This window comes from Penicillium taxi (assembly GCF_028828555.1).
Source record: "Penicillium taxi strain IBT 34144 chromosome Unknown utg000001l_segment0_segment0, whole genome shotgun sequence".
Classification (NCBI taxonomy): domain Eukaryota; kingdom Fungi; phylum Ascomycota; class Eurotiomycetes; order Eurotiales; family Aspergillaceae; genus Penicillium; species Penicillium taxi.
This window is the reverse complement of record NW_026643203.1, coordinates 389,754-415,648: the sequence shown is the minus strand read 5'-3', so window position 1 is coordinate 415,648 and position 25,895 is coordinate 389,754. Positions and strand designations below refer to the sequence as shown.

Genomic DNA, 25,895 nt, shown 5'->3' with positions numbered 1-25,895 from the left:
ACTGCCTTTGTACACTTGAAATTATACCATTGATCTTCGCATGGCATAATGTGTCGTCGAGATTCCTTTCTGATACGACTGCATAACACACAAAAAGACGCACTTTTACTACTGGACGCACCAAATTTATGTGATAATATAGCAATACTGTATAATCCCCAATTTTAAGCTTTATTTACTAATGCTTGCTGTTGCCATAAGTATTAGGGCAAATTTGATGGAATTTAACGCAGTCAGATGGTACTTAAGTAGCTTTACGTACTGCTTTTTCTATGACGCACTTCACAATTCCCGTTCCCTTGGAGTTTCCGGAAAATTATCTTCAAGTATCGAAATAAAAATGAGATCACTATATAAATAGCACTCCACGAGCCAACACTAGTAAACTCCACATACAGTTCCCACATTCAGACAGGATAAATTGAAGGCCATGTCCTCTTTCATCGTTGCTAGAATTGACAGGATTGGATCTAGAATATTTTTTAGGTAATGTCACCTAGAAATTGCCCAAATGCTGATTAGACTATAAAGCGCTGATCTCTAAATCCTTACATTTTTATATCAATATCATCCAAAAATCGAAGTGATTAGGCCTAGTGCAAAAGACCAGTCATCGTGGAAAAGATGGTCCGGAAGCTATTTATATAGACTCTTAAAACTTGTTTCAATAACGGCGGAGAACATAGGGTCCTCAATCATATGTCGGTCAAATAGATATGGCGAACACTAGTGAATTTGTCACTTCTATATCGATGCATGCAATTCCACTATTTGGTTTTATTTAAAAACCAAGCCACTAACTAATGAACTGATATGAATATTTATTGCGATCGTCAAAAATTGGCAGGGATTAACAATTCGGGTATTTCATTGTGATCATGAAGTATCCTGCGCTGATCATGCGTCCGGATATCGCTAAGCAGCCACTAAGTGAGCAAAAATAGTGAGGGAGTAGGCACTAATACGGAAGGAGAATTTCAAGAACTGGCGCTTTAGACCTAGTCATCAATTAATATATATATATAGTTACTTTCAATACTGTTGCGACAGCCGAGAAACAAGGCCATCAACAGACGGAAAGTATTTCGGCCGAAAAAGCTTCTGCCAAGACAGTGACTCTGGAACTAGATTAGTATATCACGGCATCCTTGAACGATATGCATTCATCGCAAACGACACCCTTGAGCGATGTGCATTCGCGACAGTAATGTCCCGTCTTCACCATCTCTTCTGTCTCGGACGAATGTTGACATTCGTCCAGGGCAGAGGGGCACCCATATACTATAAGTAGCTAGTTCTTTCATCAATGAAAAAGCAGACTTCACAACAACTGCAATATTCAACTAGTAGGAATCCACTACCAGATCGGTGGATTGTCTACGGTGTTGAGTAGCGGTTTGTTGGAGCTCACTGTTCTCAGTAACGAGCGACTAGCTAGCTACGCTCGCTAAGCGAGCGACAAATACCAATAGCTCTACCAATGCGGTAAATATAGGTTTATAATCTACATATTGAGATAGAGTATTGGTTACAGAATTGAACCTTATTTAATTTTCAGTATAGCAACCTCCAACTTAACGCACAACACCTAATCTGTGGGGCATCGATAGAATCGAGCTATCAATTGGAGCCTGTGGAATGGCATCCCTTCATAAAATACAGCACTTAAAACAAACCCAATCCACTGCAGTTCCGCCCATTTCTATCAATTTAGGGTGAATATCTCGTAATTTACACTTTTGAAGATACCAGCATGGCTCATATCGGGCGACTGTGCGAGCCATTTCAGAAGATGGATACGCCAGCGTCTAAACCAATTACCGCTTCCTTTGACATTTGAGTTCAGGTATTACCTTGCTGGAATATATCATTATCTTCAGTATGGGGATTAGGACCTTCTTCTAGCGCGATGAAAGTTCTTATGATTTATACCACGATTTCCACTAATTCCTGTGCAAATGGAGCCATGGTTGTCGTAAGGAATAAAAGTAAAAAGAAGGCAACGCGACCAAAATGCGCTACTCCTGGACGCTTGTTTACTTTGGCATAATATAGTCATGGATTTAAATGAATTCACACAATAACCAAGGTTGAATTTTACAACCTAAGGTTGATCGCTGGAAGCAGCGACATAAGCCCACCCTTCTTCTTTGCCATATATAGCTTTTGATTTCCAGGAGCAGTGGCAAAGTAAAGATATTCACGCATAGCACTTCCAGAAAGCCGCTGTAAAGATTCATAGTCCTCCCAAACGATCGCCTCCTCTTGGAACCAGGGCGTCAGCGTATCCCCCTCAGAACTGACAATTTGCATCTCAATGATTATTGAAAGCCGATTAAGTACTCCGCCAGCGGTTTCGACTCTCCTATCAAATATAAGACCTAGGTATGTGAGCGGGTCAAGATTCAAAGCGTCCAAATCAGATCTGAAAAGCCCTTGCCCGTTGCTACCTGTATCATTTGAGATTCGGCACTCGATGAAATGATTTGGGTCGCCGCATTGACCAGGACTGAGACGGATCCTAGCAAATATCTACATCTTATTTTAGCTTGTATTATAGGCAAATTGGATATATAGTATACTTAAGTAGGTATCTAGGTAGAAAGGACTCTTATAACTTCAAACCTACCTCATGCATGTCGCTCCCCGCCATAAACCCGGTAGAATAAGCCTGCACCGGTCGTGCCTGACCAGACTATAGACTATGTTAATCCAAAAGTATACAAGTTTGTTGTGAGAGATAATTACAGAAGCAGTGTCTGGGAGTAGTGCCTTGTGCCCCATCATAGTAGTGACTCCCTAGATTGATTGTGAGGATTTTGATAAGACAGTAATTAGGTAGGTCGAAACGAACCTCTGGCCAGATGACAGATCCTTCAGGTGGAGGGTTATTGAGGTCCATGACATAACTTCTGTCCACAATCTTGCCATTGCAGAGCCAAGTCTTATTTGTGCGAGTAAGAGGCTTCATTTTACCAGTCTCATATAACTCAATAAGAGCCAATATGTTGATTTCTTGTTTCGAAAACATCGGATTTCCTAGCAGCGCCTTGAGCTCTTTGATCCGTTCTTCAGGTGGCACAACCAAGGATTTCCAAGCTCGAGGAGCTGGGAGGAAATTTTCTGGACTGAATTTATATCCTGCAGGTAGTCTGGTTGTTGAATAGACTGCTGATCTATTTTGTTTGGTCGTTGGCTCAGTCGTTGGCTCCGCCATCTTTGAGCGTGAGTACGATCGGAGTGCCTTTTTCTTGTTAATATTGATAGAAAGTTTGGGATTTTTGGTCACTTTAGGCATTTTCAAAGGAATTTCAAGGGAATTTCGAAAGATTTTGAAATTTCAGATGGAAAATAGGTTCCTTTCGCGTGTATAAGAGGGAACTGTAGAAGCTGTAAAGGGATGATCAAAAGGGTTTTCCTATTTAGAGAGACGAACAGAGAGCAGGTTTCTTTTGAGTTGCTTAATAGTGTTCCTTGGGCTTGAGGATGAGGGAACATGATGCTGTTAAGATGCTCAATGGTGCTCGTTAGTTGGCGATACAAAGAGAAAGACATCCTTTGACTTTCTCTCTCGAGTGAACGAAACTCTTTGTTTTCTGCACTTGATCTGCGACGACATAACCTTGGAACGAGTCGAGAAACGGTTCTTTGAAATGAGTGAGGATATTTCTAGTTATGGCTTAGCAAGTTGACAAGAAGAAACTTTGAAAGGAATATTATGAAATGCATCCTTGGAATGAAAATGAAACTTAGGAATTGAATTGTATCTAAGATGCTTAAAAAGGGGTTTCAGATTCGGGGAGAAAGTAGGAAACAATGAATCCGAACAGACATGAGATCAAAAGTCGTGGACTGCTGGCCAGATGCCGGACTAGGCTACCTAGGTGGGTAGTATTATTTACTGTTTCTTGTAAAAGTACTAGGCATACTCTAGGTCAATTAGTTGCCATATGTATAGTAGTATAGTTGCTGGAATTTAGATGCACGCTATCAAGATTCGTCAAACAGATAAAAATGTCTATCCTTTCTAGAGCTATGGACATTGAAGATCATCAAAGACCTCCAGGGCATCTGGGCCATCTAGATCCATAGATATGTACATCAATTTAATATTGACTCATATTATTAGACAATCCGAGGCCCGTCCAAGATTGTCCTTGCCTCTTCTGAGCGCCACCAACTTTTCCCTTCTTCGCCGGGGAACGAAAACTCATCCATGCTTTCGGGCTTCATCTCAACACTGTAGCCGGGCTCCATGGGAGTGACATAGTAGCCATCCTTCACACTAGATGGATGAACAAAGTGCTCATGTAGATGATCCACATACTCGAGCACGCTTCTCTTCCCACTCACTACCACATAATCGATTGTACTGAGGTGCTGCGTGTACTCGGGTAATCCAACACCACCCGAGTGCGGCACAATCGGCACACCAAACTTGCGAGCCAGCAGCAGAATGGCCAATACCTCGTTCACACCACCGACACGACACGCATCGGGCTGGAGCACAGTCAATGCACCGGCTTGGAGCAGCTGCTTGAAGATAACTCGGTTCTGGCACATCTCACCTGTGGCAACGCCAATGGTGCCATGTGGTGTATTCTCCAGGGCTTTCTTAATAGCCGCGTGGCCGAGGATATCATCAGGAGATGTGGGTTCCTCAATAAACCATGGCTTGAATTCAGCAAGCTCCTGCATCCATGTGATAGCCTCCGGAACAGACCAAATCTGGTTCGCATCCACCATGAGAATGTTTCCTTTGTCGTAACCGATAGCCTCCCGGGCAATCCTCAAACGTCGCTTATCATCCTCGAGATTACCACCAACCTTCAGCTTGAAGTGTCTATACCCTTGTGCGACAGTATCCCGCAGTAGTGACTTCAACTTCTCCTCTGAGTATCCCAGCCACCCCGCACTAGTAGTATAAGCAGGAACAGCCTGACTAGCTTCAGCTTCACGAATACGCTCCTGCTTTCCAGCTTCGACTTCCTTAAGCAAACTTAGAGCCTCCTCGGGCGTGAGCGCATCTGTGATATAGCGAAAGTCGATGCAGCGAACGAATTCCTCCGGGCTCATATCTGCAACGATACGCCAGACTGGTTTTCCGAGGGTTTTGGCCCACAGATCCCAGAGTGCATTGACAAGTGCGCCCAAAGCTAGGTGGATAACACCCTTCTCTGGGCCGATCCAGCGGAGTTGACTATCCGATACAAGGTAGCGCCAGGTCTTACCCCAGTCGGCGGTCAACTCATCCAAATCCTTTCCCACTACGAGTGGTGTTAGGAGGGAGATGGCGGCGCAGACAATCTCATTGCCGCGGCCGATGGTGAATGTCTATAACATTCAAGTTAGAATTGTCTTTGAGCTTTGTGGTAGCTCGGACGTACCATGCCATGTCCGCTGTAATCGGAGTCAGTGTGGATAATGCAGTAGGCAGAAGAATAGTCGCCTGCTGCATTCATGGCATCAGAGCCAGTTTTGTCGAGGGAGGTCTGGATAAAGATTAGTCCATTTGTACATCGTAAGATCTAGAAGCATTTCAATGACGTACTGGAAACCTCACATCCCGCGTAGTGAACCCAGTGATTTTGACCATTTTTGAACGAAATTGATGAGCTCAATACCAGTGACTGTTCTTGAATGTTTGTCAAGTCACTGTTTCATTAGCGAAGACTTGAATCCTAAAAATCAATCTAACAATCGATTAATTTCTCTTTGTCTCTTGACTAATCAACTTGATGTAGATTCTGTAAATTCAATGTAGTCCAATGTCAAGAACATAGAAAGTTGAATTCTCAGGCAAACGAGATCCTGCTGGAAAAGTGAATTGGAACGCAGTATATAGAGAGAGTTTGACCCCCACGCCACCAGTATTTCGCCGACCCCCGCACTCTCAGGGCGTTTGATTGGTGGAATCGTCCTAGTATTGGGGAATTGTATTTACCCACCAATCACAGGCCTTAAAGGTAGATAATATCAAACCTTGTTGATGGAAATTCGATATACTTCACTCTAAACTAGGTAGATCTAATGGAAGTACCAACTACACAGCTGCGCAATAATTGTATTTGATCGAGGTCATAATGTTGTGTTATCACGTATCTCAAGTTTTGATGGAGCAAATGGAAGCCACAACGCTAAAGCGAGCGATGCATATGTCAGCGGCAATTAGATTGACAGCGCATGTCCAAGTAGGTCCCAATCATGAGGAGAAACAGGGTAGGTAGACAGAGGAGGAGGAGAGATCAAATAACCGGACACCTAAGTATTCTCCATCAACTCCGTCGCAGACTCGACACATGGAGAATGTACTATGTCAACGACAAATGAGGCCAAAGTCAGCTTTGGAGGCTAATATGATATCTCACTGAGATAAGATATACAAAGTTAACTGTGATGTGCATGGATGTAATGATTTCATAATAGATACTATGCCGTGGTCGCCAATCCAAACCTTGTAATTGAAAGGGAGAAATCTCTTCCCTCGTGAATGTACACCATCTAGATCATAGCAAGGACTAGATATATTTCTATATAGTTGGGTTGCTGGTGAATTGTGGTGTTTCTGCCACAATCCCATCAAATAATCTTGGAACTGTAACCGAAGTGTCTTTCTTTTTTCACGGCCTTGGAATAATCCACAGGTGCGAGTCGTTCACAGAAACAGGCATCCATGGATATTTTTGATCTGTGATAAGAATATGGGTCTAGAGTTTTCCTAATGAGTTGGTCAGAACCTTGCAAGGTTAAGAAGATATCCATGAATACATACACAAAGGTACCTCGGTAGGTATACTTTCGACAAATAGCGTCATTTTTTATATTGATACCTAGAACACTACATTATTCCTGACCTTTAGCACCGATCACAACTGTGACAGTGTCATCAATTAAGCTGACAGTCCGCGCTTCTCGCTCTCGGAAAAGAAAATCAACATCCGCCACAGCTTGCGAACCAACACTTCGGCCTCCTCATCAAGAGCCTAAGAAATTATGTTAGCATCTTATCTCGTGATCTAAAAATGAATAGACTCACCTCTCCCAATTGCTCGACCAGTTCCTGGGGAGTGCCGTGCTTACGCACATGCTCTTCCACAACGTCAACCAGCATTTGCTCCTGAACGCCAAGATACTCGACAATCTTTTTCTCTACAAATGGCTTGATCTGTTCACCGATGATGCTGTCATCCACAAATCCCCATTTGATATCCCAGTTCCAGAGACCTTCCTTGTCAGTGGGGATCTCGGCGGCCAGTTGACGGGCTGCCTGCACACGTTCCTCATCTGACAGGCCAGCGGCCTCAGCGGCAGTGTCAAACTTGATAGGAACAAGAGTTCGGCGAGGAGCGGTGGCAGGTTCGTCCTCGTCTTCAAGCAGACCTTCGATTTCGGCCACTGTGCGGCGAGTAGCCGCATGAGCCTTCTGTGCTGCTGCACCGAGAGACATCTTGAAACGCTGGGGTTCGCGAGGTTCCGGGGCGCGTGCCTCCAATTCCCGTGCTTGGCGAGCGAGGAAGTCATCGGCCTGGCCCCGCGCCTGCTCTTGTTGCTGGGCCGAGCGTTCGAGATCTCGCTGTTCAGCAGCTCGATCAGCCTCATCAATGCTACGCTCACGGGCACGGAAGCTGGCCCGGTTGCGAACCCAAACACTGTAATCGGCGTAGTACGGAACAGTCTTTCGGCTGGCCTCATCATCGTCGTTGAACTCTCGGAAGCGTTTTTCCATCTCATCATGGGCAGCTTGCAGCCGGTCATCTTCCTCGTCATCCCGTTTCTTCTCGCGCTCCAAAGCTGCGGTTCGGCTTCGCTCGCGATTAAGCCAACGGCGTTCCTGGTCAAGGAATTTCTTGTCTTCCTCCGAATTCTTCTTGGCCTGGCGGCGGCGTTCAAGTTCCTCATCACTTGCGTCAGAGTCTTCCTCCTCCTGGGTAAGACCGCTGCTCACAAATGTCACACCCTTATGGAATTCATGCGAAATCTGGCCACTGTATCCCTTTGGGCCGGATGGGGCATTAGGCATTCCACGTTCACGTGGGCCCAGGGGAATACCATTAGCACCACCGGATGGACCAGTGGGGGCAGAGACGGGAGGGGAAGCAAGTCGGTTGCGTGGGCCCGCATTCCGAGCACGCTCCATCGCCTCGATCTCCTCCTCACGTTTCAGCCGTTCCATATCGCGACGATTACTACGCTCACGGAAGGCGGCAATTTCCTTGGCGACATTCTCGCGCATCTCGGGCGGAACATCGGCCAGCTCGTCTTCCACAGTGATGGGAATCGTAACAACTTCTCCTGCGTCAGCATCCTTCATGTCAACATCGCCATCGGGGTTATCAAATTCTGCGACATCCTGCAGTTTTGGGTTGAAGAGCTTCGCAAGTGCGGTCTTCAGATCGGCTCTGGCATTATCAAGGCGCGCCTGAAGTTCCTGGGGGTCCCGATCTCCTCGGGTACTGACGTATTGCTCCAAGTAGCTGAGGGTGCCTTCATCGACCACAACCTAATAAAATGAGTTAGTAATGCAATATTTATTTGTAAAGCCTGTATAGACCCATTTCTAAGACATACCATGAGATTGCTCTTTTCAATTTCTTCAGTTTTCTTCTCGTCATCCCCCTCTGCGCCTGGGGTCTGTTTCTTCACAGGGATCTCAATATCTTTGAGTATCTCTACTGCAATCTCCAGACTCTCTGCGTTCTCAAACTCGGCGAATCCAAACCGGCAAGGTTTCTCATCCGCATCTGTCGCACGGATCCAACGTCGTAGACGGCCAGCGGACCGAAGAATGCGCTCAATGCCGTCGTCACCACCTGCACCTTCAGTGATACCTCCGACGAAGAGGGTGCGCACAATCTCCTCCCGAGTGGGAGGTTGAAGCTGCATAATCGAATCGCGACCACTTTGACGCGAGTTGTCCGTAGTAGAGGAGCCGATACCAGCACGTCGTCCGGGGCCATCAGTTCCTCGTTCACGTCCCGAGTCTTGCGAAGGCTTTGCCGGGCCGGTGCCAAGTCGAATCACTGGTGCAGAAAAGTTGATGTTTGGTATATTGGGGGGGATTTGGAAGGGGAGTCGACCGGCCTGTTGACCGTTCGACTGCTGCATCCCAGGAGGATTGGCTCCCGGGGGAGCATTCAAGCCTGGTGGAGTATTCAAGCCTGGAGGGGTATTCAAACCTGGCGGACCATTCAGACCTGGCGGACCATTCAAACCTGGAGGACCATTAAAGCCCGGCGGACCACTCAAAACTGGCGGGGCATTCATTCCTGGGGGAGCTAATAGGCGTTAACAATACTCAACAAGGTCTTCAATAAGCGAATCATGGAGAAACTATCACCTACCCATTCCCGGGGGTGCGCCAGAATAGGCGCCATACGCGTTAGGAGCTGCGTAATAATTGGTATTTGATCAGAATTGTGTTTTCGTAACTAATAGGGTTAGCTGAGGGACAGGTAATCTCACGTTGGAAATTGTACATTCTGCACGGAATGCTGCTTCGAGGGGTTGCAGCTGCAGATACAAAGATGTTGATCAGCTTTGAAGAACAAAAAGAAGTTGTGGATAATGACGTCCGTGCGCAGACATGGCAGAACGGATTAGCTAATCGGATTTACATGACCGCCTGCTCATAGTTACTGACTGAGTAAATATCTTATTCTCTTCTAGTCCTCCCCCTGGTGGTTTACATGATCATAAGGGATCTTCTCCACTTGAAAGATCAAACCAGAGTTCTTAGATACTTGAGACACGAACTCGGGCTAGAAAGGTCTAGAAATGTTTCGAGTTTCATTAGCATACAAAAAGAAGGCAGCTACCAGCTCACCGGTCACCCGGTTAGACAGAATCATGAAATCATAAAATCAAGAAATCAGAAGGTAAAGGACTGGAATTGCCTTAGACTAAGTTAGTCCATTTTAGAACGTGGGCTGTTCTCTAATATTCAATTCTTCGGTTGATGGAAGTATATGGAACTGGATAATTAGATAAATAGATCCTATTCAATGATATATCGGAGTACTCGGGAGAAGCGGGATGGTTGATCGGTAACTGATGTAAGCAAATAGATACTCGTGGCATTAAAAATATAAAAATAACAGTGAATAGTTCAATAAACCTGTTCAAGACTGAAGTGTGGCCCGAGTGCGGCAATGATGATGATTGCCCCACGTTAAGTAGCCCCTCTGCCGGACCCCAGCGCGCCGAAGTCAAGTGTCACCTAATTCTATTTCTTTCCTCTTACTCCCACTTCTTCCTTTCTCCATCGTGATACCCCTCTTTCGTACTACTTTGTAGGTTCAGATCTATATCTTTAGTGATCTTGTTTTCGCAAGAGCTACCATCCCACCTACTTCCGTTCACCCCGCATTAACCCGATCTCGAATAGCTCCATACATCAATATGCCTGAATTCAAGCAAGCCACCGATCTCGATGCCTGGAAGGAGCTCCAGCAGCATCACACTGAGCTCGGACGTAACATCGTCCTCAAGGAGTACTTCGAGAAAGACCCCCAGCGCTTCCAGAAGTTCAGCCACACCTTCAAGAACACCGTGGATAACTCGGATGTCCTTTTTGACTTCTCTAAGAACTTTTTGACTGAAGAGACCCTTGCCTTGCTTGTCAAGCTTGCCAAGGAGGCCAATGTTGAGGAGCTGCGCGATGCCATGTTCCGCGGTGACAACATCAACTTCACCGAGGATCGCGCTGTTTACCACGCAGCTCTGCGCAACACCTCCAACGAGCCTATGCATGTCAATGGCCAGAGCGTAGTTGAGGAAGTCAACAGTGTTCTCGAGCACATGAAGGAGTTCTCCGAGCAGGTCCGCAGCGGCGAGTGGAAGGGTTACTCCGGCAAGAAGATTGACACCATTATCAACATTGGCATTGGTGGTTCAGATCTGTGAGTTATCCTGATCGTTATCATAAAATCAAAATGTAAGGATTTAACTAACTTGAGCTATTAGTGGTCCGGTTATGGTTACTGAGGCTTTGAAGGCTTACGGAGCCCCAGACATGAAGCTCCACTTCGTCTCCAACATTGACGGCACCCACATCGCCGAAGCCACCAAGAACTCCAACCCCGAAACCACCCTGTTCCTGATCGCTTCCAAGACCTTCACCACCGCCGAGACCTGCACCAACGCCAACAGTGCCAAGAAGTGGTTCTTGGAGACCGCTAAGGATGAGTCCCACATCGCCAAGCACTTCGTCGCTCTCTCCACCAACGAGGTTGAGGTTGTCAAGTTTGGCATTGACAAGAAGAACATGTTCGGCTTTGAATCATGGGTCGGTGGTCGTTACTCTGTGTGGAGTGCCATCGGTCTTTCCGTGGCCCTCTACATTGGTTACGAGAACTTCCACCAGTTCCTGGCTGGTGCCCACGCCATGGACAAGCACTTCCGTGAAACTCCCCTCGAGGAAAACATTCCCGTTATTGGTGGTCTGCTGAGCGTCTGGTACAGCGACTTCTTCGGTGCCCAGACCCACCTTGTTGCTCCCTTTGACCAATACCTCCACCGCTTCCCTGCCTACCTGCAGCAACTTTCCATGGAGAGCAATGGTAAGGCCATTACCCGCAGCGGCGACTACGTCAAGTACACCACCGGCCCTATCCTGTTCGGTGAGCCCGCCACCAACGCCCAGCACAGTTTCTTCCAGCTCCTGCACCAGGGTACCAAGCTCATCCCGGCCGACTTCATCATGGCCGCCGAGTCTCACAACCCCATCGAGAACGGCAAGCACCAGCGTATGCTCGCTTCCAACTTCTTGGCTCAGTCTGAGGCCTTGATGGTCGGTAAGACCCCCGAGCAGGTCCGCTCTGAGGGTGCCCCCGATCACCTCGTTCCCCACAAGACCTTCCTGGGTAACCGTCCCACTACCTCCATCCTCGCCCAGAAAATTACCCCCTCCACCCTAGGTGCTTTGATCACTTACTACGAGCACCTCACCTTCACCGAGGGTGCCATTTGGAACATCAACTCCTTCGACCAGTGGGGTGTTGAGCTCGGCAAGGTCCTTGCTAAGAACATCCAGAAGGAGCTGGAGACTGAGGGTGCTGGTGCCGACCACGACAGCTCCACCAGTGGACTCCTTTTGGCTTTCAAGGCAAAGGCCAACCTGTCATAAGTTTCGATATAATACATAATCGTGGTGTGACTTTGACGAGCAACGAATACTGTTTATGTCCATGTTTAGTATTTGGAAATTGAATATTTCAGCTTTCCTGCTTCAAAACTCAGTGCTTTATCGTAATAGACTGTCTATGTCTGGGGTAAATAAACCAACCCTGAATCTGACGCATAAAAGAGATAAGAGGCAACTTCCAAAATGGTGACAACCTTAGAACGAAGTACAGCACTAACTTGCTATTGTATGATCAATCCGGACCGTGGAAAAAAAAAATAAAAATAAATAAATAAACAAAAATAAATAAAAAAACAAGAAGGAAAATTGAATATTTATCTTCATGTCTATTCTTAACTAGACTGATCTTAATCTCGTCTCAAGTCTAAAATAATCTTATAAGTACTGTGTAGTTACTAAACTTCTGCAAACACTGCAAATCAACATAATCCAAATATGGCTGACAAGTAAATCAAAAAAGCCTCCATTTTTGGTCTGTTGCTGAAATAACAGACACTGACCAACCTTTCTGGTCTGTTACGAATGGCAGACGATATTCAACCTCCAATCCCTCCTGCCCAAAAAGCACTAGTCAACATGCCTCGGCCAGCCAATCTACCTGCTCTTGACATTATGCCTCGTAAGCTATTACCTCTTACATTAGAAAGGAAATCATTAACAGTCGCCATTACTAGGCAACGAGCTCATTAGAATCCTGCAGGCACTGGACGAGGATGTGCGGCGCCAACTGAAGCTGGCATATGGAATCCGTCACCTGGCCGTTTAAGGAGGATGCTTGAGATGTATTTTTATAGTGTATTTTATCATGTCCTTATGATTGTATGATTATTGTATGGAGAGCTTACCAGCTCCTGTCTCCTTGAACGCATCTAAATAATTCATATTAAAAAGAAAAAGCCAATATGTCAAAACCTGACCGCTAAGGCTCGTTCTAAGCCGATTGCTGACCAATAGGAAGTAAGTATTTATAACTTTGAAAGCCGTAATGATCTTCTTTTACGTGCATGACAACTGGTTCATCTTGTGGGGCAAGTCAAGACCTCATGATGTTTCGCTGTGTCTCAGACTTCGAGATTAACCAAGAAATCACTTCATTTGAAACGGTATATACCCGGGAAGAGAGACTTTTGAGGAGAATAGAGAGGCAGAGCTTAGAAGTCCATGATGCAATTAGTGATAATGAGGAGATGACTAGCGATATTGAACCAATTGTTCAGGCTCCAAGTCAACGCGCGCTTGGAAAAAGACGGAAGAGTACTATATCAGACCTTGATGATTCTGATGATGAGGTCCCATTACCGTTGATGTTGACACAGGAAAAAGATGATACACAGCTACTTATGCAAGCAAGAGATAGAGGTCAGAAACGGCAACGGCAAGAGATGACTTTATTTTGTATTAGCTATATAATAATGACATAAGTATTACTCCTCCCTGATTCTAATCTTGTAACTCTTCGTTCTTTTGAAAAGGCTGTTGTAAGTGAAATACCACAAAAAAAAAAAAACACTCAAAGCTGCATAATTAATATGGGGAGCTAGTAAGTGTGTTTGCATTGTTTACAGATATCTCGTACTCCGCAGGCCGCTCCAGAACGCCTCCGTGTTCTTCTCCACGCCACCAAGCTATTCCCAACTACGCGCCACGCGGGGGCTATTTTGCCCAAAGACACTCATTTATTTGCAAAAAATGTTTTCAAAATGCCAATTGGCTCAGGGCCCTACACTGACAACTCTGCTCTCACTCACATTAGCACTATGGCCTACAGCATCAACAGCTGGAAAGAGTAGTAACGCTGGGGAAGGGTACAGAATTGGGGAGGAAATCCCCCCTCTCATGTCTCGAAAGGACAATGTAAGTCTTCAAGTCAAGCCTCCAGCTTTCAGAAAACTCATAGTTTCTAACCAATCCATTGCGATAGGGAGGGAGAACATGTATGCGCCTCAATCTACCACTCCTCCGAGTTCACATCTAACGAACAAACAGATCACAGATAGCTTTGGAAAGATGAAGTATATCCCTTTCGCAACCTGTAACGAGACTTCCGCTCCTTTCATGCTACACTATGGTGTTTCGGAGACAATCACTTGCACAATCCCCGCCCTCACCGATGAGCTCTACCACGTCCTCGAATTCTACGTACACGCCGACGTGCCCATGACCTGCCGTCTGCCAACAGCTCCTCTCATATCGTCTAGCAACACACCGCCAGATAGCTCGGATAAAACCGAGTCCCGTGAAGAAGACTCGCTCGCCGCTCTAAGTGAGAACGGTCCGGCGTTCACTCCTATCACCGTCGCACTCCAGGGCACATTGCAACGTAGCCATCTGCACATTTGGACCGACATGAATATGCTCATGCACAATATTGCCTCTGATGCTGCGGCGCAGCAGGAGAAATCGAAGCAAGTCAGTGGGACGGGTCAGCCTGGTTATGCTGTTGCGGGAACAGCCTACTCTACCCCCGAATTTGAGGCTGCCGTCAAGGGCCTAGAACTCGACGAGGACGAAGAGGTTGTTGTAGTTGCTCAGGCTGCGCGTGAACCCTGGCATGCAGGCCATGGAACGAAGGTTGTTCGTGGCGAGCCGCTTACCTTCTCGTTCCATATTGCCTGGGTTGAGGGTGGTGCTGGTATTGGATGGCCGGTGCGTCCTGAGTCAGAGTCATTTTTAGCTTTGGCTGATGCGAAGGCTCAGAGCTCTGACTCTGGGCTTTTCTCGCGCATGATTTTCTTTGTCATGGCTGCCTCTGTTGGTGCAATTGCTGCGCTTTACTGGGAGCGTAAGGATCGGTTGAAGGGTCGGCGTGGTGATGGTATTTTGGGCGTGTCGTCTCCTGCTAGGGGAGGGATGGGCTCCACTGTTGCCTTTGGAAATGGTGGACGGATCAATGGGTATGGAGGATATGCCGCTACTCCACCCAACGGCGCGAATGGTGGTCAGACTGGATATGGAGGATTCCCTACCGGGAAGAGAGACTGATCAATCGAATCTGTGATTTGATGTATAGATGTATATTCGACTGGAGAAGGGGTATTGAACACTGCCTACAGGGCTATATCTAGCTGATATTGATCAGTGTACCAAGAAACTGCATGCCCAGCGAATTCCCACATGTAATGCGAATGGAGTAGTCAAATAAATTGCACGATAGTTATACAAATAACAAAAAAGTACAGATACCAAGTTCATGTTCCAGTATTATTTCAGTATATACAGACTCGACGCCGAGCACTTAGAAATGCTCACCAACCTTGAGCCTGCATCCGCTGAATCTTCTTGACAGTCTCCTGGAACGAGAACTTGAACAACTTGCGCCATCGTGACCGACGAAGCTGTTTCTTCATAGCACCCCTGCGCACATGGAACTTTTGCTCATTGGATTTCTGCTTGATTTTATTTTGGTTGCAAGTGACCTGCAAGGTACGGATAGCAGAAGCAAGATCAAATCCACGCTCTGGCTCAACACGGACTTGGCGACCTAGCGTAGGTCCTAGCTTCAGATCCGTCTTACGAGATGAAAGCTGTAGCGTTGGGTCCCTTGAGCGTCGAGCTGGTTCGGTGAACAAGCGGCGGCGGCGACTTGCGTGGGAGAGGGTATCTGAGGAGTTGGAACTTAGGCGGTTGCCTAGGTCGAGTTTGTCGAGGATTGAGTCCAAGTCTGAGGGGGCGGGTTTCGCGGGTGCAGCTACTGGGGCTGTTTCCGACGAGTTTTGTGGAGAGGAGTTTGAGGAGTTGTGGCGGATTGTATTTTGGATGAAGGGTTGCTGCATGCGAGGCAATTGGCGTATAAGAAGAGGCCTGGCCTGGAGGCCTCGAGCCAGGAATCGAGCATCCATTTTGTACGAGACAATTGAATTGGGTTTGAATGTCCCAATTGAGAACCTTGAACGCAGCTACCCAAGGTCACAAGGTGGTGGAGGTGGTGGTTGTTGTGGTCTTGGTCGAGTCTCTCTTCCTCCGCCCGTTGCCAGAAAATCGCAAGATATTATCAAGTCACGTGACTATACTTTGATCGCATTGTCGACCCTCAAGTCTTGTTCTTCTTCATCCAAAGAATTCCAATAACGAAACGTATTTGCTGCAGCTTTCTATTCTCGCAAATACTGCCATCAACCATGTCTTCAATAACCGTTGCAAGCATTCCGCGTATAACCCGTGAAGCTCTAGCGGAGAAATTGAATTCGGGCACACCCTCTCAAGAATTGGCCATTGTTGATGTCCGTGATTCAGGTATGTATAGCTTTCAGCTGATCATATTCTGTATGATTGCATGTTACATTATTAACATTTGAGATATCTAGACCATATTGGTGGCAACATCGTCACTTCCATCTGGGCTCCAAGCGAACAACTCGATGCGCGTGTACCTGAGCTTGTCCTCAATCTAAAGGATCGTAAGACAGTTGTTTTCCATTGCATGCTTAGCCAGCAGCGTGGTCCGTCTGCTGCTTTAAAATATGCGCGTGCGCGTGCGAGCAAGTACCCCGATGTATACTCTGATCAAACCATCTATATTTTGGAGGGTGGGTTCTTGCAATGGGGACAAAAGTATGGCAAGGACTCAAGCCTTACGGTGGGATTCGTGGAGGATATCTGGGATGAATACTAAGTGTAAATTCATAGGGAATGGCAGCCCTCATCAAATTATTATATATTACAAGCTTTCCAGGGCTAGGACTAATGGCTGTATTTAGTACTCAAAAGTCTTTTTAAGGCATTTGGATACTCCCTCCAAATCCAATAGGACGCCTGCGTCCATTATTCTCAGGTACAATAGCCATGACCTTGTAGATCTGACCCATGGAACCACCGCCTTTTTCAACCAATCGCTTCCACCCAGTCTCCAATGTCTTCTTGTGCTTGTCATCTCCAGCCTTGCGGAGTATCTGCTCCATACGCTCTGTTATGCCCATGACATTGAGAAAATCGCCTTGCTCAACGGGGCCGTGAACTTCAACACCATCACTGCCCTCAAGAGCTGCTTCGGCTAGAGCAGTAAAGTCAACATCAGCACTTACATCGACTTGGCCCGGCGCGGAAAGTGCAGGTACTAATCGATGGTGCTGAATTCCGCGCAGTGAGTTGATCGGAATAGTCGATAGAGTTCCATAGTCCATGATCAGAGCAGCGCCAGAGGGCGTCTTCTTCTGAACTTTACCAGGAGTAGCCGTCTTCTGGGCATTTGGCGCAGAACTGGCATCACCACCGATACGGCGTGCAAAATCTGCTGCATACACTCGGCTTTCCGGACTGACTTCAATACTGGCACCAGCTTGCGACTTAAGAGCGCGGTAGCGCTCTGAGATCTCAGGAATCACAAGCGAAGTAGGCGTGGCGGCTTTTGCCATGGTCAATTGGAACTCTGGCTCTCCTTCAATGTTTTCGTCGACTGCTTTTGGGTTCAATGTGACTAACAACTCGCGCCATTGAGGAATGTTTGCAGCTTTAAGTGGTTGGTGCAATTTTTGGGGGCCGGTAGGTGTCATGATCTCTTTCGGTTGGTCCGGCGTATTCTCGAGAGATGGAGGAACTGACTCAAAAGCGTGAATTGGAAGCGCATCAAAAAATTCGTGGGCAATGATGAACGGTGTCTTTCCCTCTTCTGTACGGGTTTGTTAATCATATTGTCAACTTCTGTTGGGAGTTAGCAAGCTCACCATGTGGCAGAAGTCGAATATCCTCCACCCAAATGACTGGTACGTCAAAATATTTGCAGGTACTCCGATGACCAATGTCAGTTTCTTCCATGAAAGCCTCCTCCCCGCAAAGCAGTATCTTCTGCGTTTGTCTCAGTGTTGGGCTTGCCTCAACGAGATAAATTGCTTCAACGCTGGAAGAAAAGCTTTTGAAATTACGGAACGTCTATATGGTCTTTTAGTTTCGTTTCCATCTACCAAATCCATTCGTATGTCGCTCCCATAACTCACCCGCAGCATATCGCTCATCAGTGTTCCCTTTCCAGGCCCGACTTCCATCAACTGAATACCACTCCTGGTTCGTCCTTGAGACATCCACTCTGCAATTATCCAAATGCCAATGAGCTCACCAAAAACCTGGGAGATTTCTGGTGAAGTTACAAAGTCACCGTGCTTTCCAAAGACAGCACCCGTTTCGGGACGCGAGGTATAGTAACCGCCTTCCGGTGAGGTCAAAACCTGGCGCATGTATGCCGCAATTGGGATGGGGCCAGTGACCTTCATCGCATTGGCTAATGTGCGAGCTAATGGAGTAGACCATTTCCTTGTTTCGAATGTGGAATTCCATCGTCGTGCAGGTATAGATGGAGAGTTGCGAAACCTGCAGAATGTATGCAGTGCCTCGCGCCGCGCTGCTGTGTTCATTTTGGCAAATGGCCACAGGGGCGGGAATAGTTTAGGCTATTATCAGGTATAGACTTCAAAGGTATACCTAAACTGTTGCGTCATGTAATTGGCTCCCCAAGTTACTCAGCAGAAGTGAAGAATCGGTAAATTCTCGTTCTGCCAAAATGTTCCGCGGAGACTGTCAAATGGAGGTCGACTACCAAGGAATAGTGGATTCTAGTGGGCAAATGAGAACGCAGTATGCGTACCAAAGTGTGTATGTGTATCTATTGTAGAATGGAGGAATCCCATTGTGGGATTCCAATGCTGACTAAAATAGACTAACTATAAATGGAATCGGGCCTTTGACAGAGACTCCGCAACACGTGACCTGATCACTATCCTTATCGAGCTACTTAGGCTTCATTTTGGCCTTCAACATAGACGAACCCATTTTCAAGAATAATCAGTTATCTGAACTCAAGTTGCTCAATTTCCGGTAGTTCTCCAAGAGTGCTTTACGGGGCGCTCCAAAACATGCTAGTCTTACCAGATAAGCCTGAGAAATGCACCCCGTAATGAGTGGGTCGCAAAGTCACTGATTATTAAACGCCACCCGAATGCTGAGTTTCAGCTGAACTCCCACTTCCAAGGTTGTGGATTCGGAACAAATGGCGTTATTATTTTAATTAAAGTTTTTAATATTTTGGATTGGGTTATTCTGACGCCTTGGGTAACTAATCTGACGCTCTGCCTTATCTCCACCTTCCTTACCGCTTTCTCTACCGCTTGACCGCCTTTCGTCATAATATTCAAATACGAATTTCTCCAAGTCAATGTCTTTTTCATTATAAACTCCGCACTTATTTTACAACGGATTCCAACTCTCCTCCGGTCATACCAATTGATCCTATATTCCTTAGAAACCCGCTTATAGAAAGACGACGAGGACGCCCTCAAGGTGCACGAAACTTTATTCGGACCACACAGGCAACACAGATCACAACACAGAACATAACACAATCGACACAGATATCCCAAATCGATCGATCAACACGCCGAGAACTATCGTCGCTTGAGTATGCGTTATCGCAGGAAGGAGTTAGAGGTGGGATACGAGGGACAACTATAAATGCAGTTCGAAATGCTGCTCGTCGCGCCGGCGCTGCCCAAAAACCGGGGGTTTGAAAGCACTCAGAGTGGTGACGGCACTCATAGTGCTTCTCAAAGACCTGTCCGGAGTCGGCGACGAGTTGAAGACCCTGATATGCAGTATTATCAGCTGAAATTAGGTGCTCTGAATGCTTCAAAAATAAACATGTTATTCTATACCGTAAAACAGATTCTTAATTATGTAAACCAGAATGTAAAACAGACTGAATACAAGAGTGTAAGAGAGGAGAAATTGTCATGCAACCGAAAATCTGCAAACATTGGATAATACTGGCAGAATGTCTGGCGGAATTAATAATAACGATGTTGATGCCTTAAGCCTTAAAAATAAGGCATGAGGCGTCGGAATACCCCCTATTTTCACGGCAACTGTCAGTATCAATTTGCCATCCCCACTGTGGAATCGGTGTGAAGGTTTAGATTTTTGAAATGATAGAAAGCCAAGTATTATTAACGAAATCAACCAAGGTTCTAGAGCACAAGTTATAATTATGTATCACTCAAATATATCCACTTAACAAGTCAATGTTGAAGTTATAACTAGTATTTCGTCAGAGTAGGTTGAAACAAGCTGTTGACTAGGGTTAGATCCACGGCTCGAGGTATGGGAGCTACCCCCAATCGGGATGCGGGCTACTTAATTTTGACGATCCCGATGTACCCGGCGCTGCTAAATCCTGCCGACTTACCGTATTACTAGAAGAGGCAAATCTTCAAAATAACGAGACCCATACTAAGATCCCTCTTTGGGTCTTTCTCCGAGGGTTCTTGCGTCTAAAATACTCCATTATTTTGATCTTATCAATGCTTTGATACAGCCCTGGTATTTCTATGGCCCAAGCACCTGAATAGCCATTACTCAGATAGTATTATAATAAAAATATATACGCAGTTTCTTAAAAGAGTAAGTGACCGATGAGATGGAGAATGACATAATTAATATAAAAATAAATTGAGAAAATGGGCCATAATTTCCTCTTGACACAATCTTGGTAATATAGATAAAAGATAAGCATAATAGTAGTACTTTTGCATGTGGTTCTAGGACAAAAGTTTTAGTATGACTCCATTAAAAGTGGAGATGAAATACATCCGCGACGAGTAACGCTGCAGAGGGTAGTATGCTTAATATTAGGTTAAATTTGGATCATTTGATCAAATCTTTGGACTATAGTATAATTTTATAGTCTATTAAGAAATAGGTGGTGTATGGTTGTATTTTAAACATTAGTTGTGTAAATGATGCTGGGATATATATTTGAGGGTACAATCTCAGAATGTGTCTTTCTCTTGGCAAAGTGGGGCGCCATACGAAAACTTTTGTCCAGATACTGTATATACTAGCCAATCATAGCCATTTATCATCAGCGAGTCATAATTACTATTAAAGGCATAGGAGCTTTCAGCCAGTGATAATGATATATCCCACTTTGATATCCACTAGTAGAACGGCGCAATACGGCAGCCCAGGGGATAGCTGTGACCCACTATATAAATCGGAATATTCTACGGAATCCTATCCAAAATGCCGATATCCGTGCTTCCATCACCCCTTATACTTCTAGAATACAAGATATTGGACCCCTCATGTTCCGAAGATAGCGATAGTCATATAACTATACTTTGAGCCCCTTCTAGCTGGCAATTAATTTTCTATCCAGTTTCAAATTTGTTTCTGTTCACTCTTTATACTTTGTTACTTTAATTTCATTCATTTATTTTCCTCCGTCATGGAGTCTAAGCCGGATGATATCTCAGCATCTGGGCCTGCTGAGAGCTACTATGAGAAAAGCATCGCCGATACTCTCCCAGTGAGCCACCAAGACCTCCGCGCTGCTGATAGTTCCGAGACACTTCATGGACTACTCAACACTCCTGCTCCTCCCAAGAAGGTAGCGGAATGGCATATGACATCGCAAGTCATTGCAAATGCCGAGCGTGAGGCAGCAGCTGGCTTCAAAAAGCGAGAGCTAGGTGTGACATGGCAAAACTTGACTGTTGAGGTCCCTGCGGCCGAGGCAGCTGTCAAGGAGAACATGCTTTCCCAATTTAACCTCCCTCAACTATATAAGACTTGGCGTCAAAAGCCACCCATGAAAGCGATCTTGCAAGACAGTCATGGATGTGTCAAGCCTGGAGAAATGCTCCTGGTCCTCGGAAGACCCGGTTCTGGCTGCACCACTCTTCTTAAGTTGCTCACCAATCGCCGTGAAGGATACCACACCATCAAGGGAGACATCAAGTTTGGAAGCATGGACCCCAAGGAGGCCGTGCAATACCAAGGCCAAATCATCATGAACACCGAAGAGGAACTGTTCTATCCTCGCCTTACGGTCGGCCAGACCATGGATTTCGCTACTCGGCAAGTAGAATAAATTCGGGTTGCTCTCTGATGCTCTATTTACTAACATTTTTTCTGCCATTTTAGCCTAAAGGTTCCTTTCCATCTTCCTGAAGGACACGCCAACGTCGACGACTATACTGCCGAGACTAAGGAGTTCCTGCTCAAGTCCATGGGTATTTCTCACACTGCTGACACCAAGGTCGGCAATGAATTCGTCCGTGGTGTTTCTGGTGGAGAGCGAAAGCGTGTCTCCATTATTGAATGTCTTGCAACAAGGGCTTCAATTTACTCGTGGGATAACAGTACCCGTGGTCTCGATGCCTCCACTGCCCTAGAATGGGCTAAGGCTCTCCGCGCCATGACGGATGTGCTTGGTCTTTCCACTATTGTCACTCTTTACCAAGCCGGAAATGCTATTTTCGATCTTTTCGATAAAGTCCTCGTACTTGACGAAGGCAAACAAATCTACTATGGTCCTGCCCAAGAGGCCAAGCCTTTCATGGAAAAGCTTGGCTTTGTCTACACCAATGGTGCCAACGTTGGTAAGAATTTTACTATCCTGCCGTTCAATAACATCGTCTAACTTGATATAGGTGATTTTCTTACTGGTTTAACTGTTCCCACTGAGCGAAAGATTAGACCTGGCTGGGAAAACCGGTTTCCTCGTACCGCTGAAGCCATTTTGAAAGAATATCTCGCATCACCGACCTACAAAAATGAGATTGCTGCCTACGATTATCCTACATCATCAATTGCCATTGAGCGAACGGAGAACTTCAAGGAGTCTGTTAGCTGGGAAAAGTCCAATCACCTGCCCAACGGCAGTGACCTCACCACCAGTTTCTGGGCTCAGCTCAACCATTGCATCCGGAGACAATATCAAATCCTCTGGGGTGAAAAGTCCACCTTCATCACCAAGCAGGTTCTCTCGTGTATTATGGCCCTGATTGCTGGATCTTGTTTCTATAACTCCCCGGATACCTCTGCAGGTCTCTTCACCAAGGGTGGTGCCGTCTTCTTCTCGCTTTTATACAACTGCATTGTCGCCATGTCCGAAGTCACAGAGTCTTTCAAGGGTCGTCCCATTCTGACCAAACACAAGTCATTCGCTATGCATCACCCCTCAGTTTCCTGTCTCGCTCAAATCGCAGCAGATATACCTGTCTTGCTATTCCAATGCACCATTTTTGCTATTGTCATCTACTGGATGGCTGGTCTGAAGCATACTGCAGCAGCTTTCTTTACTTTCTGGGCTATTCTCTTCATCATCACTTTGACTATCACCGCCTTGTTTAGATTCATCGGAGCTGCTTTCAGCACGTTTGAGGCTGCATCAAAGATCTCTGGAACTGCTGTCAAGGGTATTGTCATGTACGCTGGCTACATGATTCCCAAGCCCAAGATAAAGAACTGGTTCCTTGAGTTTTACTACACCAATCCGTTTGCCTATGCCTTCCAAGCTGCCCTCTCCAACGAATTCCACGACCAACACATTGATTGTGTCGGCGAGAACCTTATTCCAAGTGGTGTTGGCTACGAAAATGTTGGAACCGGTCACGCAGCTTGCGCTGGAGTTGGTGGTACTACTGCAGGTGCCGACTATGTCACTGGTGACCAATATCTTAGTTCCCTCCACTACAAGCACTCTCAAATGTGGCGCAACTTTGGTGTGCTCTGGGCTTGGTGGGGATTCTTTGCCGTAATGACAGTCATTTTCACTTGCATGTGGAAGTCTAGCGGCGCTGGTGGTGCTGCTCTTCTCATTCCTCGGGAGAATCTTAAGCAGCACCAAGCTGTAAAGCACAGCAGTGACGAGGAGGCTCAGGCTATGGAGAAGGGCCAGACTAAAACTGACGAGCCTGTCGGAACTGATGACAACCTCGTTCGCAACACTTCGATTTTCACCTGGAAAAACCTTACTTACACTGTCCAAACTCCCACTGGTCCCCGTGTCCTTCTGGATAATATTAACGGTTGGGTCAAGCCCGGTATGCTCGGCGCGCTTATGGGTTCCTCTGGTGCTGGAAAAACCACTCTGCTCGATGTGCTTGCCCAGCGTAAAACCGACGGTACTATCAAAGGATCTATCATGGTAGATGGTCGCCCTCTCCCAGTCTCCTTCCAAAGATTGGCTGGTTACTGTGAGCAGCTGGATGTCCATGAGCCATTTGCTACGGTTCGTGAAGCTTTGGAATTCTCTGCTCTCCTTCGCCAGTCCCGTGAGGTCCCGAAGGCCGAGAAGCTCAAGTATGTTGAAACCATTATCAATCTTTTGGAACTGCACGATATAGCCGATACCCTTATTGGCTCCGTCGGCAGCGGTCTGTCTGTTGAGCAGCGTAAGCGCGTGACTATCGGTGTGGAACTTGTGTCTAAGCCTAGTATCCTGATCTTCTTGGACGAGCCTACTTCTGGTCTTGATGGTCAATCAGCCTACAACACTGTCCGTTTCCTTCGCAAGCTTGCCGATGTCGGTCAAGCCATTTTGGTTACTATCCATCAACCCTCTGCTCAGCTATTCGCTCAATTCGATACTCTCCTGCTTCTCGCAAGAGGTGGAAAGACCGTTTACTTTGGTGATATCGGTGAGAACGGTGGTACTATCAAACAATATTTCGGCAAACACGGTGCTCAGTGCCCATCTGATGCCAACCCTGCTGAGTTCATGATTGACGTTGTGACTGGTGGTATTGCAGAAGTCAAGGACAAGGACTGGCATTCCGTTTGGCTTGAGTCGCCCGAGTCAACTTCTATGTTGGCCGAGCTCGACAGCATGATTGATGATGCGGCAAGCAAGCCACCTGGAACAGTTGATGACGGATTTGAGTTCTCAATGCCCCTCTGGGAGCAGACCAAGATTGTTATCCACCGTATGAATGTCTCTCTTTTCCGGAACACTAGCTACGTTAACAACAAGATGGAGCTTCATATTATTTCTGCAATGCTGAACGGTTTCTCCTTCTGGAGACCTGGACCTAGTGTGGCTGCCCTGAACTTAAAGATGTTCTCAATCTTCAACTTCGTGTTCGTTGCCCCTGGTGTTATCAACCAATTGCAGCCCTTGTTCATTCAACGTCGTGATATCTATGATGCCCGTGAAAAGAAATCCAAGATGTACTCGTGGGTTGCCTTCGTTACTGCTCTCATAGTCTCTGAGTTCCCCTACCTCTGCATCTGCGCCGTTCTCTACTTCGTATGCTGGTATTACCCTGTCTGGACCTTGCCCCACGATTCCAACCGCTCCGGTGCTACTTTCTTTATAATGTTGATCTACGAGTTCATCTACACCGGTATCGGCCAGTTCGTCGCCTCCTACGCTCCCAACCCGACCTTTGCCGCTCTCGTCAATCCCCTGATCATCTGTACCCTGGTCCTGTTCTGCGGTGTGTTCGTTCCTTACTCCGAGCTGAACGTCTTCTGGAGATACTGGATGTACTGGCTCAACCCATTCAACTATGTGGTCTCTGGAATGATGGTCTTCGGTCTTTGGGATGCCAAGGTCACCTGCAACGAGGATGAGTTCGCCGTCTTCGACCCAACGAATGGTACTTGCGGAGAGTACTTAGCCTCTTACATGCAGGGCTCTGGCAGCAGAATCAACCTGACCAACCCGGATGCCACCTCAGACTGCCGCGTCTGCCAGTTCAAGACCGGAAGTGATTTCTTGGCAACCATGAACATCAACCACTACTACGTTGGATGGAGAGATGCAGCTATCACTGTTATCTATGCCATCAGTGGCTACGCTCTAGTTTACGGACTGATGAAGCTCCGAACGAAGGCCTCCAAGAAGGCCGAATAGACTCGTCTTGCATTCTACAACATCACATGTTTCATGCATATCTGGCATATTTTACAGCGAAGGGGATAGAGGAGAAGGATTAATATCCATAGATTCACATTGTTTCCGGCGCAAAGGGTACCTGGTTTA

At 46.5% G+C, this 25,895-nt stretch overlaps 9 protein-coding genes across 9 annotated transcripts; 4 read left to right on the top strand and 5 right to left on the bottom strand.

The window, feature by feature from the left end:
• Positions 1-2,097: 2,097 nt before the first annotated feature.
• N7495_000157 (uncharacterized protein) lies at positions 2,098-3,217 on the bottom strand (the record flags this gene model as incomplete). Its single annotated transcript, XM_057202827.1, has 3 exons — positions 2,098-2,532; positions 2,630-2,695; positions 2,855-3,217. 3 exons carry the CDS (start codon positions 3,215-3,217, stop codon positions 2,098-2,100), a joined length of 864 nt encoding a protein of 287 aa, XP_057066900.1.
• Positions 3,218-4,125: 908 nt separating this feature from the next.
• N7495_000156 (L-fuconate dehydratase) lies at positions 4,126-5,596 on the bottom strand (the record flags this gene model as incomplete). The annotated part of the gene is made up of 3 exons (XM_057202826.1): positions 4,126-5,334; positions 5,388-5,492; positions 5,552-5,596. The coding sequence occupies 3 exons, from the start codon at positions 5,594-5,596 to the stop codon at positions 4,126-4,128; spliced, it is 1,359 nt and encodes a 452-aa protein (XP_057066899.1).
• Positions 5,597-6,890: 1,294 nt separating this feature from the next.
• N7495_000155 (uncharacterized protein) lies at positions 6,891-9,478 on the bottom strand (the record flags this gene model as incomplete). Its single annotated transcript, XM_057202825.1, has 4 exons — positions 6,891-6,983; positions 7,037-8,500; positions 8,569-9,194; positions 9,463-9,478. The coding sequence occupies 4 exons, from the start codon at positions 9,476-9,478 to the stop codon at positions 6,891-6,893; spliced, it is 2,199 nt and encodes a 732-aa protein (XP_057066898.1).
• A 920-nt stretch (positions 9,479-10,398) lies between these two features.
• Positions 10,399-12,124, top strand: N7495_000154 (glucose-6-phosphate isomerase; the record flags this gene model as incomplete). Its single annotated transcript, XM_057202824.1, has 2 exons — positions 10,399-10,898; positions 10,963-12,124. 2 exons carry the CDS (start codon positions 10,399-10,401, stop codon positions 12,122-12,124), a joined length of 1,662 nt encoding a protein of 553 aa, XP_057066897.1.
• Positions 12,125-13,831: 1,707 nt separating this feature from the next.
• On the top strand, positions 13,832-15,124 carry N7495_000153 (uncharacterized protein; the record flags this gene model as incomplete). Its single annotated transcript, XM_057202823.1, has 1 exon — positions 13,832-15,124. One exon carries the CDS (start codon positions 13,832-13,834, stop codon positions 15,122-15,124), a length of 1,293 nt encoding a protein of 430 aa, XP_057066896.1.
• Positions 15,125-15,387: 263 nt separating this feature from the next.
• Positions 15,388-15,981, bottom strand: N7495_000152 (mitochondrial 37S ribosomal protein bS21m; the record flags this gene model as incomplete). The annotated part of the gene is made up of 1 exon (XM_057202822.1): positions 15,388-15,981. One exon carries the CDS (start codon positions 15,979-15,981, stop codon positions 15,388-15,390), a length of 594 nt encoding a protein of 197 aa, XP_057066895.1.
• A 279-nt stretch (positions 15,982-16,260) lies between these two features.
• N7495_000151 (phosphatase YCH1) lies at positions 16,261-16,754 on the top strand (the record flags this gene model as incomplete). Its single annotated transcript, XM_057202821.1, has 2 exons — positions 16,261-16,375; positions 16,447-16,754. The coding sequence occupies 2 exons, from the start codon at positions 16,261-16,263 to the stop codon at positions 16,752-16,754; spliced, it is 423 nt and encodes a 140-aa protein (XP_057066894.1).
• Positions 16,755-16,854: 100 nt separating this feature from the next.
• On the bottom strand, positions 16,855-18,486 carry N7495_000150 (S-adenosyl-L-methionine-dependent methyltransferase MidA; the record flags this gene model as incomplete). The annotated part of the gene is made up of 3 exons (XM_057202820.1): positions 16,855-17,747; positions 17,803-18,007; positions 18,073-18,486. 3 exons carry the CDS (start codon positions 18,484-18,486, stop codon positions 16,855-16,857), a joined length of 1,512 nt encoding a protein of 503 aa, XP_057066893.1.
• Positions 18,487-21,350: 2,864 nt separating this feature from the next.
• N7495_000149 (uncharacterized protein) lies at positions 21,351-25,766 on the top strand (the record flags this gene model as incomplete). The annotated part of the gene is made up of 3 exons (XM_057202819.1): positions 21,351-21,982; positions 22,049-22,506; positions 22,558-25,766. The coding sequence occupies 3 exons, from the start codon at positions 21,351-21,353 to the stop codon at positions 25,764-25,766; spliced, it is 4,299 nt and encodes a 1,432-aa protein (XP_057066892.1).
• Between the last annotated feature and the right edge of the window lie 129 nt (positions 25,767-25,895).